At 41.7% G+C, this 14367-nt stretch overlaps 1 protein-coding gene and 2 non-coding genes across 3 annotated transcripts in view; all 3 read left to right on the top strand.

Moving 5' to 3' along the window:
* The window catches only part of NOP58 (NOP58 ribonucleoprotein), a 36199-nt gene that overhangs the window by 12729 nt on the left and 9103 nt on the right, over positions 1-14367 (top strand). Inside the window, exons 6-12 of the mRNA XM_048869563.2 lie at positions 1292-1356; positions 3635-3769; positions 5744-5889; positions 6962-7088; positions 8082-8245; positions 9017-9151; positions 10174-10235. Coding sequence (XP_048725520.1) covers positions 1292-1356; positions 3635-3769; positions 5744-5889; positions 6962-7088; positions 8082-8245; positions 9017-9151; positions 10174-10235 — 834 coding nt within the window. The remainder of the gene's footprint in view (positions 1-1291; positions 1357-3634; positions 3770-5743; positions 5890-6961; positions 7089-8081; positions 8246-9016; positions 9152-10173; positions 10236-14367) is intronic.
* LOC125645253 (small nucleolar RNA SNORD11B) lies at positions 6005-6089 on the top strand. Its single transcript, XR_007359266.2, has one exon. It is a non-coding gene; the product is annotated as a small nucleolar RNA SNORD11B (small nucleolar RNA).
* Positions 7317-7402, top strand: LOC125645251 (small nucleolar RNA SNORD11). The gene has a single exon (XR_007359264.1). It is a non-coding gene; the product is annotated as a small nucleolar RNA SNORD11 (small nucleolar RNA).

A 14367-nucleotide genomic window follows, 5' to 3' on the forward strand; every position in this document is an offset into this window, starting at 1 on the left:
AGTTGTACTTCTGTACTTTCCACCAGCTTTATTCCATTCCTGCATCCTTGGACACCCAAAACTCCCTTTGATATCAGAGGGAGTCCGGGGTGTGAAATGAATACAGGATTAGGTCCAAAGTCTAAGCACATTAATTTGGTTAAATCTTGCTCTAGAAGCAAGCTCTTGCAAGGTTCACTGTGTTTAGCACCATAGGTGCCAGTCAGACCTCTCAATATGTGCTGTAGCATTAACCTGAGTTGAGTAGCTTTTTCTTGTATATTACGTATGCAATTGAGTAGTATCTTCTTTAAAATGCAGTCATTGACAATATGAACATTTAATTTTAAATTTAATCCAACACCACTGAGATCTGATACCTCAGTGCTTAATGTAAATGTTGGACTCAGTGTTTCATGGAGATATGTAATTTATATCTCCATGACTGTACATATCCCAGTGGTACATAATATAAACATTAAATAAAGGCAGTGTTCTTGACTGTAGATTTAAGCAGAGCAGTAGCTCTGCACACAGAGCCATGACTAGTACACAATTAGGTGCCAGAAACTTGAGTTTCAGTCCAGACTCTGAGAGGAACTCACTGCATGGCCTTGGGCAAGTTGCTGAACCTTTCTAGTTTATTCTTCTAAAATGGAGATCGTTACCTTCCTTGCTGGACTAACTGAGAGAATTGATGTTTGTGCAGCTTTTTGAAGATCTAAATCCCTATGTACATGCAGAGTTTTATTTTGACATAATCCAAATGTGTGATGCGAGATCCTAGAATGTATTTTAAAAGTATATATGTTGGGCTTGTGCTAAAATGTGGATAGAAGGACAAGGGAAGTTTATCTGTTAGTTCTTTACAGTCATACTCCTGAGTTTCACCGCTTCGCAGATACTGTTTCCCATGGATCAGTCCCAGCCACAGCAAAACTGGAAATACTTGCGCTGTTTGTTTTTGTGAAGAAATTTGCAAAAAGTAACGAACAGCAAATTTCCTGCCACTGAGTGCGTGTAGATTATGCAGAGGGACAGCCAGCCAGTCATTCTTCTCCTTTCTGGTGCCTTGGTTCCGCCCATCATACTGGGTACTGTGTGTGCTGCAGTTGTTATGGGACGGACCGGCAGCAGTGCTTCTCCAAACTTCCCATTATGTCCAGCAGAGGCCAGTCCTTGGCTTTAAATTAAACAAGTGTGAATGAGTCTACAGCTGGACTCATTCATGCAAAATAAAACAGGTGGAGAATATATGGTTTTTGCAATGGAATGCCAGGGGTGTAGCTAATAACGATATCTTTGTTTTTAGCCTCTCCCGATACAAGCTGAAATTCAGCCCAGACAAAGTAGATACAATGATTGTCCAAGCAATCTGTAAGTATATCAGAATTTCATCTTTAAGTATTCTGCAGGGGCAGCTAACTTTTATCACAGTTATTAAAATGTGCCCTTTTCAAGATTTCTACTAGTGTTTTAGTATAACAGGGCAGTTTGAATCAACCCAGCAGAAGTTTTAAAAACTATTGCTTATGGAAGGTGTTACTGTAATTTTAAATATCAAATAATCGGAGAGGGTGGTATTAAAAGGTGAAGACCTTTAATATCCAGAAAACAGCAATAGCACATACAGTGGCAGTTCAAGCTTCCCATTGCTTCAATTCCCAGTGTGACTCACCCTGACTAGTGACAAGAAGTTAGTTGTTCCCCTAAGTATTTGGTTGTTGGTACGTCTGCTGTGGGTGTCATTTGTGGTGGTAGCTTGAGTGAAGTGAACTGAGACCACAACCCAGTAACAGTTCTAAAGATGCGTGAAAATAACTAACAGGTAGTACCATGTTCTGCATGCTGGCTTTTCTTAAGGGAAACAGACTAAACTTTCTTTGGCAAATGGAAAATAGAATATTCAGACAAACCCTTCCTTTTCCTTGAAGGATGCATGTTATAATGGAGTTGCTCACTCTCAGGCAGTGGTGAACGGAACAGTTCAGTGAGGCAAATTCCATGCTCTGTTGTCAGTGGAATCTTGTTGAGCTGAAAATAATGATTGAATTCACAATTTCATCACTACTCCTGAGACAGCAGATGGGAATGTCCGTATTGCATTACAAGAAAATGCTTGTAGCCTTGGGGCTTTGTAACAGTATGTTCAGTGGGTGTTCTACCCTGCTGTAATAGAAATAAGCTTATAGCTTGTATCTGCAGCACTGGAGTATACCGCCTATTGCATTAGTTCTAGGTATGTTTATATTTTAAATAAGCTTAAAGGGTTATTACAATTGAAAATAATTTCTCTGGGCTGAAACTAAATCTTTTCAGTTTCTTTCATTATTGAATGTGGGGGGGTGGGGGCGGCTATGTGGTCTCTTCACACTTAACTCAAACGCAAAGTGTAACTTAGATTTCATATGGAGGAGGGCGTTCTTCATTTACTATGCATGTGTAGTAACTTTAACATAGTGTATCACCTCCACGCTGTTTGTATCTACATCTGGTTGTACAGGGCCTCACACAACAAGGCCCCAATCCTGATCTGGGCCGCAGGGTGCTACTGTAATTTAAATATCAAATAATCGGACAGGGTGGCTTTTGACATCTGTATTCTGTTTAAAGAAAAAAACTGATTAGAGGGCTAAACTTTACACCTTAGACACAATCCCACCATCTGGAATGGATGACTCTAAGCTCCCAGATAGCGAAACCGCTGCTCTTTGTTTCCCTATAACCATCACTGTTGCAGGAAACTGTTCATATGCAATACATTATGCAGTGTATGACATGTGAAAGAGGCTCATCATTTGAGTGGCAGGTCCCTGTGATGGAACTTCAGGCCTTACCATCATGTTAACTAGTGGTTCTTTTACATTATTGTGAAGATGATAAAAGTTTGGCTTAATGAAGAGTTTGACAAAATGAACAAAATAAAACAATTCAAAATCAAAACTCATCCTTGTGCCCATCTTTGTGCTTACACGGGATTATTCGCTGCCCGAACACTGCAAAATCTAGGCACATTGGGATGCGTTAAGAATAGAATGTTAGTCATAACCCTAAGTTCCCTGTGTGTTGGATGTTTAAATTGAACCTTTCCTGGTTGTAGCTACTTGTGGGGAAACACATTAGCACCAGTTAAACTTTCAGAAAGTCTATTCCAAAGTGGCTTTGTACAGAAGATTCAGAGCATGTATGTTGCCCAGTAAAATTAACAGTGGAATCATAGAGTGAGGGATAGGTTTGAAGGATTTTCATCAAACTGTGTATTACTAAGAAGTAACTTTCAATTTCTGAGGCTTGTTTCTGTGGAAGATAAAACAGCTCCCTTTGAGAATACAGGGTTGCCTCAGCATCCTTAATTCTGGCATGTCCTGACTTTTGAATGTTTGGCTATGGAACAGTAGTGTTCTTTCAGCATAGTGTGTAATTTGATCTATTTTATTTGCAAAACACATTTCTTCACTGAAACAAATCCTTCAGTGATTTTAAAATAAAATGACGACCAACCTTGTCACAGTACATTGGTATTTGTATTCATGCAAAGAAAACATTGTGGAAAAATACCTTGATATTTCCCTTTGCAGTGTTCATTACATCTGACATTAAAATGTTCCTCTTTAGACTATACTTTTTTTTTTTAACATGTCTGTCCTATCTGCAGCCCTTCTTGATGACCTAGATAAAGAGCTGAATAACTATATCATGCGCTGTAGGGAATGGTATGGCTGGCACTTCCCTGAACTAGGCAAAATCGTCGCAGATAACCTAACATACTGTAAATGTGTGCGGAAAGTTGGTGAGTAACAATTTTGAGCATGCATGGGAGACTGAGTATTAATATGAATTGCAACTTAATAGCACTTTGTGGACCAGATTTTATGCTGTTCACTAATGTGCAGCCCATTTCACAATCATGTATCATCTCAGTGACGCTCTAGAAAATGCTTATATGGGAAATTGATGTTAGGAAAGTAATATAATTTGGCAATAGTTTGTTGTAATCTAGCATTTGGAAACAAGGAGAGCTAGCACTGGCCAGCTCTCCATGGACCACTAACAAGTGCTCTGTAGACCACCGTTAGTCCACAGACCACAGTTTGGGAATTTATTGCTTAAAACTGATATATAGAGAGAAACACTTAGTATTTTTTGGTATTCCCTGAGACCACAGTGGGTTTAATCTTGTGGACATCTGCATTTCAACATCTAGGCGTGGTTTTTTCTATTGATTTGTACAGTGATGTGGTAGCTTTGCAGTTCAGAGAGGAACTTGGGGCTTTAAGGGAGTTTCCTATAGCATATTGGGGAGGACTAAATTAGGTCTTGATAGTGCTAAATGGCTGACTTCTCTCTTTTCCTGGAATTCTCCCTTTGTATTAGGTGAGTCCAAAACTTCTAACCTTAGCAGTTCTTTAAAATGTTTAAATATGTTAGGAAATCTTGAGTTCTGGCATAAATTCGTTCATGTGATTCCATTCTCCCAATTATCTTATATTTTGCCAAAAAATAATTCACCCTTGAGAAATCTGCCATCTTTTAAGTTATATGAAGCTACAAAATCAGGGATTTTATTTGTCAAATTGTATTCAGAATGGGCAGTTATAACCATTTTCAAATTGAACTGGCTTAACAGACCTATATGCTGATTTACACATTTGGAATTTAGAAAAAGAAACTGATAGAAATGTAGGAATGGAAGGGACCTTGATAAGTCATCTAGTAGCTCAGTGGTTTGAGCATTGGCTTGCTAAACCCACCGTTGTGAGCTCAATCCTTGAGGGGGCCATTTAGGGATCTGGCGCGAAAATTGGGGATTGGTCCTGCTTTGAGCAGGGGGTTGGACTAGATCTCCTGAGGTCCCTTCCAACCCTGATACTCTATGATTAATAATCTGTCAGATTCTTGCTCATCCTGTCCCCTACTCTGAGGCAGGACTGCATATATCTAAGCCATTCATGACAGGTGTTGGAATGGTTTAGAGGTGTATAAAAACCTCCAAGGATGAGATTCCACAACCTTCTTAGGTAATTTGTTCCAGTGCTTAACTACCCTTACAATGAGGAAGTTTTTCTACTGTGTAACTTAAATCTCTCTTGCGGCAATTTAAGCCCATTACTTCTTGTCCTGTCCTCAGCGATTAAGGAAAACAATTTATTACCATCCTCTTTATTAACAACCTTTTACAGACTGTTATGTCTCCTCTCAATCTTCTCTGCAGACTAAACAAACTTAATTTTTTCTCGTAGGTCATGTTTTTAATTTTTATTGCTCTCTTCTGGGCTTTCTCCAGTTTGTCCACATCTGTGCACCACAATTCAGTAAAGAACTGGACAAACACTACTCCAGTTGGGGCCTTCAGTATTGAGTAGAGTGGAAGAATTACTTCTCGTGACTTTCTTGGAGCACTTGTGAGCTGTAGCTCACAAAAGCTTATGCTCAAATAAATTCGTTCGTCTCTGAGGTGCCACAAGTACTCCTTTTCTTTTTACTCCTTCTAATATATCCGAGAATGATGCGTGATTTTTTGCAACAGTATTTGTTGTCTCATGTTTTGTTTGTGATCCACTAGAACCCCCTACATCCTTTTCTGCAGTACTCCTTCCTAGGCAGTCATTTCTTCTTTTGTATTTGTGCAATTGATTATTCCTCCCTAATGGGTAGGTGTTTCCATGTTGATGCACTTGGCTCTTACCTCTTTATACTCCCTCTGTTTTTGATTTACTTAAATCATCTTTCTCCTTTTTTCCCCACCTTCAATCTTGTCCCACAGGAGACAGAAAAAACTTTTCTACCTGTGACCTCTCGGAAGTCCTGCCAGAGGAGATTGAGGAGGATGTGAAGGCTGCTGCAGAGATCTCCATGGGGACAGAAGTATCAGAAGAAGATATAAACAATATACTGCATCTCTGTGACCAGGTATATATACATTTAGAGCTTTAATTTAAGATGTGTAGCAATGGGGGCTGCTTTTTCTGCAGACAGCTGTTTTCCTAAGGATCAGCTTTCCTGTGGTTGCTCCAGCACACTTTCTTAATGGCAGTGATGATTCCTGTATTGTTGCTCGCCTGATGTAGAAACATGAGGGCGCACAGTCACTACCTCATCTGATGCCATCTTGGGTTGCTGACATGGAGAGGAGAAGGAAGTTATTGGATAAGACTGTGGGAGGAAGGCTAACATATATTAAATGAAAAGTGCTTGGAGATCCTTAGAGAGAAGAATGCTATGTAAATTCTAAGTTTTTATATAGCCCCTTTCATCTCTGTTTCAAAATACTTTATAAAAGTGTGCTGCTAGCCCCATTTTGTAGATGGGAAAACTGAGGCCAACATTCTTGTAAAAGATAAAACTCCCATTTCAGTGGTGCAGAGTCAGGCTATTTGTTACTTACCCAAGCCAACACAGTCAGTGACAGTGATAGGATGAGTAGTAGAGAGTTCCTGGCTCTTAATCCCAAACTAAGTCTGCTGTATCACGCTGACTGCCTATTGATACGCTTTAATTTTTTGTGTCTAACATTTTTTGAGGTAAAGAATATCCCATCTTAAGAGATTGGTTAGAAATATTTGTGTTAAAATGGAATGTTCCAGATTTTGTATTACAGAAAATGGCCTCAGTAATTGTCCTTCACTGTACTTGGCATATTGGGGTTTTACTGATAGTAACAGCATAGTGAAGAGAGATGCAAATCCTATGCATTGTATTCATATGGATCTGCTGTGAAGCTGCCCATATAAAGCTTTTAGGTAAACCTCACTTTTGGCTCTGTTAGGATTTCACACCCCGTTACATTTCAATGTGCTATAACTCACTCGCATTATAAATTTGAATTATACAAATAATTCAGTAATACAATTACAAATTCACTAACAGCCTCTTGACGGCAATCCTTGGTGCTTTCCCTTTCTGACACACACACTAACGCTTTTACAGCTGGTTGTTAGCTGTTAGATTCCTTTAACCTGATCTTCCGATGTGTCTGTGCCAGGTGATTGAGATCTCAGAGTATCGAACGCAGCTGTATGACTATCTCAAGAACAGAATGATGGCCATTGCACCTAACCTCACTGTTATGGTCGGGGAATTAGTTGGAGCAAGGCTTATTGCTCATGCAGGTAGGTCACTTTCATCAATATACAGCAAGTTAGATGTGAACTGGCTTCACCAGATAAGTCCATCAACAGCTTTTCCTAAGGACCTGGTCAGTTGAAAGCCAGAAGTGCTAAGCTCTTGATGCAAAACGTTTTGATGAAAGCCAGAAGTGCTAAGCTCTTGATGCAAAACGTTTTGATGAAAGCCAGAAGAACCTAGTGTGGTGTCAGAATATTGGCACGAGCACAGAAGTAGTCGATGATGATTCATTTTTCAGTTTGCCTGACTTCTTTTCAGAATATGAGGGCAACTTAAGTCACTACCTCTTCTGAGACGTTTTCTGAGCCTGTTGCCAACAGTTGGGTCACATCTGAGTTAATCTGTTAGGAGACTGACTTGAAAAGTGTTAGGTTTATCTCACCTTCTTAAAGTGTAGTGCCAGCTACATATTGTGCTGTCAGCATTCTTACTGCAGAGTGCAGTCAGCACTACTCATTCATCTAGTGGGATGTTTTGTGTCAAGTCAGTCTTCCCACCTCCTTTCCAAATGAAACCTGGAGATACAGAATTGGTCTCAAGCATTGTTACTTCAGTAGTAGAGGATCAACACCACTTCCCCTCCTCCTCAAAACTAATGTAAATCATTTTATAAATCCTCCACCACCAAAGTTTGAAACTTGTCTCCTACCTTCACTCATTTCCTAGTATTGGTCCCAGACTTGTAAAGTTATGTCTACACTGCAGTAAAATACCCACAGCTGGCCTGGGTCAGGCTTCGGGACTAAAAAATTACAGTGTAGATGTTTGGGCTTGGCCGGAGCCTGAGTGCTGGGACCCACGGGGTTTCAGAGCCCAGGTTCCAGCCCAAACCTGAACATCTGTATTGCAATTTTATAGCCCAGCAGCCCAAGTTAGCTGACCCAGGCCAGCCACTGGTATTTTATTTGAGCATAGGCATACCCTTAAGATGTTCATATTCTGATTAAATTGATAATCTGTGACTTTTTCTGCCCTAGGTTCCCTTTTGAATCTGGCTAAACACCCAGCTTCCACTGTTCAAATTTTGGGTGCTGAAAAAGCACTTTTTAGAGCCCTGAAGACTAAACGGGACACACCCAAGTTTGGCCTGATTTATCATGCTTCCCTTGTGGGACAAACTACTGCAAAAAACAAAGGAAAGGTGAGTTGCTGAAATGATTTATCTCGCTAGTTAGCTTTTTCCTATTCAGGTGAATGTCTGTGGAGATGAGATGGATAACTTTACAGTCCTGATAGGGATTTTTCCACTGCATGCTATACTTCTCTCTCTCTCTTGTGAAGGTGTGCAGAATACCACTGCACCACAGATCTTGCAGTCAGCTGTCACTTTCTTTCCTATTAGAAAAAGGGAATAAAGTTATCAATGCAAAAATCTGAGTGATAACTTGAGTGACAAAATCCTGCTGGATTATGTGATTAGCACTGGGTATCAAACTTTAAGGTGCATTAAATTTCTTTGCTTTTGGTAAAATACACGAAGAGAACATGAGGCTTCCTCAACTTCAGAGGAGGAAATCCTTGAAATCATAGGCTTCTACTCCATGTTGGAACTAACAGCTTATATTTAAAGGACATGGGGAATTTTAAAGGTGTTTTTTGGAACATGACTTTGAATGTGTGTTCACATTGAGGAAAAAGCTCTTCAATTGTTTTTTAAAGGCAGATTGCTTCCAGTGTATATGTCAAGTTGGCCTGATGTGAGAAGGGTGGATGGTGAAGTAAAGTTACCATATCAAAAAAATCTTAACACTGAAGTGGCTGAATGGGATGTACTACCTATTTTTGGGGCTAAATGCTACTACTAAGGGTCATTTTATTCTCCTATTTCTTGACCTGATTTGCAGATCTGAGTACATAGTGTATTACTATCTTGTGTCCCATCTTAGCATTTAACACTCACCTTTTTTTCCAGATCTCTCGAATGCTAGCAGCCAAAACTGCATTGACTATTCGTTATGATGCCCTTGGAGAGGACTCCAGTGCTGAAATGGGAGCTGAGAACAGATTAAAAGTAGAGACTAGACTGAGACACTTGGAAGAGAAAGGGGTGAGCCTGGGATGCAGCGTTGAAAAGATAATTAAAGTTATTCAGGAGAGAGGAGACTTTCATTTTGTTTGTTTTTATGTGCAGGGTGAGGGGTATGGTTCTGAGAATACTCTTCTCCCAACTCCTCTTTCCTGCATAAGATTCTGGTACTTTCCCTTGCCATACTTTTCCCTGGCCTAGCCTGGGACAGAAAGCGGGGGACTTTAGGGTGAGCCCATCCCTGCATTCCTAGGCCACCACTTGCATTAGCTTTCCCTCATTCCATATCTACATTTAGATGTCAATGTGAAACCTCAGTTCTGATCAGGAGCGTGAGTGAGATGCAGACATATGTTCCACTGGCATTGCTGTTGTGGCTGCTTGATATTTTGTGGCATTTCTGTGTCTGGGAAGTAAGCTCCCTGGAGCTTTAAGGATTCTTCCCTTCTAATATTGCCCAGGATACATGTAGTCCACAAGAGCTCCCTCTGGAGCCAGTAAACAGAGAGCCATTGTGCGCCACAGAGGATGCAAAGTGCTCCGTTCTTTTCTCATCACCAAGTACGAAGCACCCTGCCTCCCCACACCAGTGTTGCATCTGTCTACGTAATATGTTGCACTTGTGTCAGTATCATTGCCCTCTTCTGGGTGGAGTATCCACCCTGCTTCAAGTATGTGGTTCTGTTCAGCTGCAGTGGCTGCAGCCTTTAAAGCTTAAACATTCTACTACAATACTGAAGCCTGTGACATTTCTTGTAAATTACAAAGAGGGATCTGCACTTCCTGAACCTTAAACGGGTTAGAAATGCAGTGCACTTGACACCTGTGTTTCTAAATCCAAATTAAGACCCTTCTCATGAGCTTGCCCCCAATAAGTAAATATTGTTTAGTTATACTTCACTGGCAGCTGAGAACATGTGGCTTTTTTGTCAGGCATTGCATGCCTGTCTTTGCAGTTTTAATTTCTTTCAAGGGCTGTGGAGTTTGTTCTAAATTGTTTTCGTTATGAGTAATTTGTTTTCACTTCTAAATTTTTGTCCTAGATAAGAAGAATAAGTGGCACAGGAAAGGCCTTGGCCAGGGCAGACAAATATCAGCACAGGAGGTGGGTAGTTTTCTGTTCAGCTTGGCAGCGTATAACTTTATTTTTATCACCCTGGGACTTGGGTTTTGATCTCAGTTGACTTGAGTTCTAGGAACATTTTTCATGCACTTAAATACTGGCAATATGCCCACTGCTATGTACCACCTACTTTAGAGAATGGGTTGCTGAGACATCCTCTGAGAGAACATTGGGTGGTATTAGCATCAGTTGTGAAACTTTGATAGCTCTGAGGATCAATGACTAGCTTTTTTATTTCATGCTAGTCAGAATTATTTAAAATTTTAGAAATACAGGGTATAGGTAAACTTTTTCCCCCCATAACACGTTTGAAAGCCACACTAGAAACTTCCTTCGACAGGTTCATTCTAAAAATGCTCACATTGTGCTGAGCAAATTTTCATCTTTCCTGTTTGGATCCCATACAGGATCAATGTTACTGGGTCCTTAACAGTAAATGTTTTGTGTATCCTGATAATTTCTGGTACCTGCAGTGGTGCTGGAAAGTGCAGCTCAAGAAGTGAAACATCCAAGTGTTGGGAAACTGGCATAAACGACTGACAGGTCATGACTAATTGCACAGGTGTGACCTGAGGACAGTTTAGCTTAGTTTATTTACCCCGGTGAATCATCTGTTGCAGGTGGACTATGGGTATGTGTGCAGCAAAAGCACTGTTGAGAGGGTAGCTCTGTCAGTTATTATTAATCAGCATTGCACACTCAAACCCATAATAGCTGCTTCAGTCGTGGCTGCCAGTCACAAAACTCCCAGGAGAAATCTTCAGAAACTTTCAGTGATGTTCCATGGTGTGGATTGGTTCCATGATGTGATTTATGGCAGGGTTTTACAAATAGAAAAGATTTGAAATGGCAGCAGGTGGAGCATCAATGGCTTTTAGGGTGGAGAGTAGGAGGATGGTCTGATACTTGTATATCCTCAGCCTGTTGACTTGGGGAGTCCTGACTTCCTGGCTGGACATGTGTGCAGAACATTTCAGCACTAACAAATGGAACTCTAGGTTTAAAAGGAGAGTGGATTAAAGATAATTTCCAATCTGTGTGGCTCAGTTTAGCAGTCAGGAATAGAAAAGGTGAGATGTACGTTTTACCACAAATAAACTGTAGAAATTACTATTTCTGAGTTTTCAATAAGATGGCCACTTCTGGTAGAAAAGTAGCAGCTTTTCTGATGCTGGTAATGTGGGAGACGGATTGTAAATCAGATTCTACCCTACAATAATACTGGATTAACAATAAAAATAATTCTTGGTGTTGGCTATTTCAGGTGTTAAATGTCAGTTCTCTTTATGACTGAAAATGTCTTGAGGAGCTTCTGTTACAGTCTGACATGGACCACCCCTGAGTTACTGACAGTGTTGCTTATCTAATTTTTGACCAAGATGGCCTTCGCCAGTCAGATCAGAAATACCCTTCTCACAGTCTGTGCAGAGTGAGAGACGCTTACTGCCACATGAAAGCTTACATTTACTGCAGCATGGGGTGCAGTTTCTTTTCTGAATCATAAATGTATCAGACCGCACATAAAATCAATTGTATGGTATTCTGTAGAGTTGGTCCAAACACCCCTTTCTCCCCCCGAAAAGCTTTGCAAGATGTTGAACTTTGCTTATCTATAATAGCTAATTGTAGCCCTTTGATCATCAATAGTATTTTAGCGATGACCAAAAGGACTATTACTATGGTGGTGCTCTCCTCCTGTCACAACTACTGAAGCAGTATATGCATACCCGTAAAATGTTCTGATTGTTAGTAGGATCTATATTTAAAACTCCTTTCTGCTTCAGTAGAAATACTGTTCTTAACTGATGCCAGAGACCGTGCCATAGCAAGTAACTGTCATTGGATAGGACAAGCCTTTAATTGCCCCAGGGCCTGGAACAGATGTTGCAATATTGAAGGAAGTCTGAATAGAGGAGTGAGCAGAGTACTGAGATGGTGACATGCTGATGAGGGTGGCTAGAGCTGGGAACGTTCCAGAAGAAGCTGGAACTGAACAAAGGAGAAGTCTCAGGGTATGTCTACACTGCATTTTTAAAGCCTGTTGTAGTGAGTCTCAGAACCTGGGTCTACAGACTTGGGCATGTGCTATGATGTTAAAAACAGCAGTTTACGCATTGCAGCTTGGGCTGTGAAACACACCCTCTCCTTGCGTTTCAGTGGCTGAGCCCCAGCCCAAGCCCGAACGTCTGCACGGCTGTTTTTAGCACTATAGCATGAGCCCAAGCCTGTAGACCCAGACGCTGAGACTCTGCTTTTAAAATGCAATGCAAACATACCCCAAGACACTTGAGAGCAGAATTCCCAAGACGAAAATCAGAACTGGATATCTAACTGCCTCTTACGCCTTTAAAAAATCATCTGGCTTATGGACACTGTTAGGAGACTTTCTGAATTGCAGGGACTATCGAAACTGCATTTTAAAACTTGCAGCAGCGTGTCTTGGTGCCTGGGTCTACAGACTTAATTCACATTTGAAAACATAATCCTGGCTATACAAACAAAATAATGGGGTCTAAACTAGCTGTTAACCTTCAAGAAAGAGATCTTGGAGTGATTGTGAATAGTTCTCTGAAGACATTTGCTCCATGTGCAGCAGCAGTCAAAAAAGGTAATAATGTTAGGAATCATTAGGAAAGGAATGGATAATAAGACAGTAAATATAATGCCACTATATAAATCCACAGTACCCCACACCTTGAATACTGCATGCAGTTGTGGTAGTCTGGTGCAGGGCAAGTATACCCAGTCATCCTGGGGGTGGGGCAAGGGCATGGTAACCCCGTAGTTAGGTCAGTTGGCTGCCTTCAGCCTCTGGGCTGCATGGCCCGATGGCCAGCATCAATGGGACTCCCCTTGTCTGTGGGGCAGCACGGCCTAATAGCTAGAGCCAGTCAGACTTCCCTGTAGGGAAGCCTGGCCTAATGGTCAGAGTCAGTAGGTGGGGGTTTGGTGGGCTGTCCCCCAAATAGGGCAGCTAGGGTAGGGGCACCTGGGCCCTCCCTGCTATACCTAGTCCCAGCCCAGCGCCCTGGTAGTGGCGAATGGGTTTGCCACTAAGCAGGCAGGGAATCTGCCTGCAACATGGCCAACTGCTGCAGAGACACTGGCTGGTCCACGCCTGGACTACTTCCTACTGTGACTCCTGCAGTTGAAGTCACAGTGTCCTCGGAGTCTCTGGGCTCCTTGGGTGGTGGCTGCAATCGCCCTGGGACGTCCTTGGGTACCTGCCTGGGCCTTGGCATTTCCTGCTCCCGCGGTCTGGGATCCTGGCTGCTCCTCAGCTGGAGCTGGCGTGGTGCATTCTTCCTCCTTGGTGGCCAGCCCAGCCTGAGCAAGGCTGCTCCCTTTTTATACTGCAGCAGCAGTTGGAGCATGCCCAGCAGGGTTGAGGGGGCATGGCTTCTGCTGCTAGAGTGCTGCCCCTTCCACTCCAGTGCAGGGCAAGTACACCCCGCCATATCGTCCCATCTCAAAAAAGATATATTAGAATTGGAAAAGGCACAGAGAAGAGCAACAAAAATTATTACTGGTATGGAACAGCCTCCATATGAAGAGATATTAAAAAGACTGGGACTGTTCATCTTAGAAAAGAGACCGCTTTTCTAAAGGGGGGGGCGGGATATGAGAGAGGTCTATAAAATCCTGAATGGTGTGAAGAAAATGAATAAGAAACATTATTTACCCCCTTCACATTCAACCAGACCCATGGGTCACCCAATGCAATTAATACACAGCAGGTTTAAAACGAACAGAAGGAAGTACTAATTCACACAGCGCACAATCAACCTGTGAAACTCGTTCCCAGAGGATTTTGTGAAGGCCAAACTATAACTGGGTTCAAAAAAGAATTGGCTGTTAGCCAAGATGGTCAAGGATGCAACCCCATGCTCTGGATGTCCCTAAGCATCTGATTGCTAGAAGCTGGGAGTGGACAACAGGGAATGGATCACTTGATAATTGCCCTGTTCTGTTCACTCACTCTGCAGCATCTGGCATTGGCCATTGTCGGAAGACAGGATACTGGGCTAGATTGACTATTGATCTGACCGAATACAGCCGTTCTTATGTTATGCTTGTGCAGGTGGCCACACCCTCCTGAAGGAAACAATTCTTC

This window comes from Caretta caretta, chromosome 11 (genome assembly GCF_965140235.1).
Source record: "Caretta caretta isolate rCarCar2 chromosome 11, rCarCar1.hap1, whole genome shotgun sequence".
NCBI classification, from domain to species: Eukaryota; Metazoa; Chordata; order Testudines; family Cheloniidae; genus Caretta; species Caretta caretta.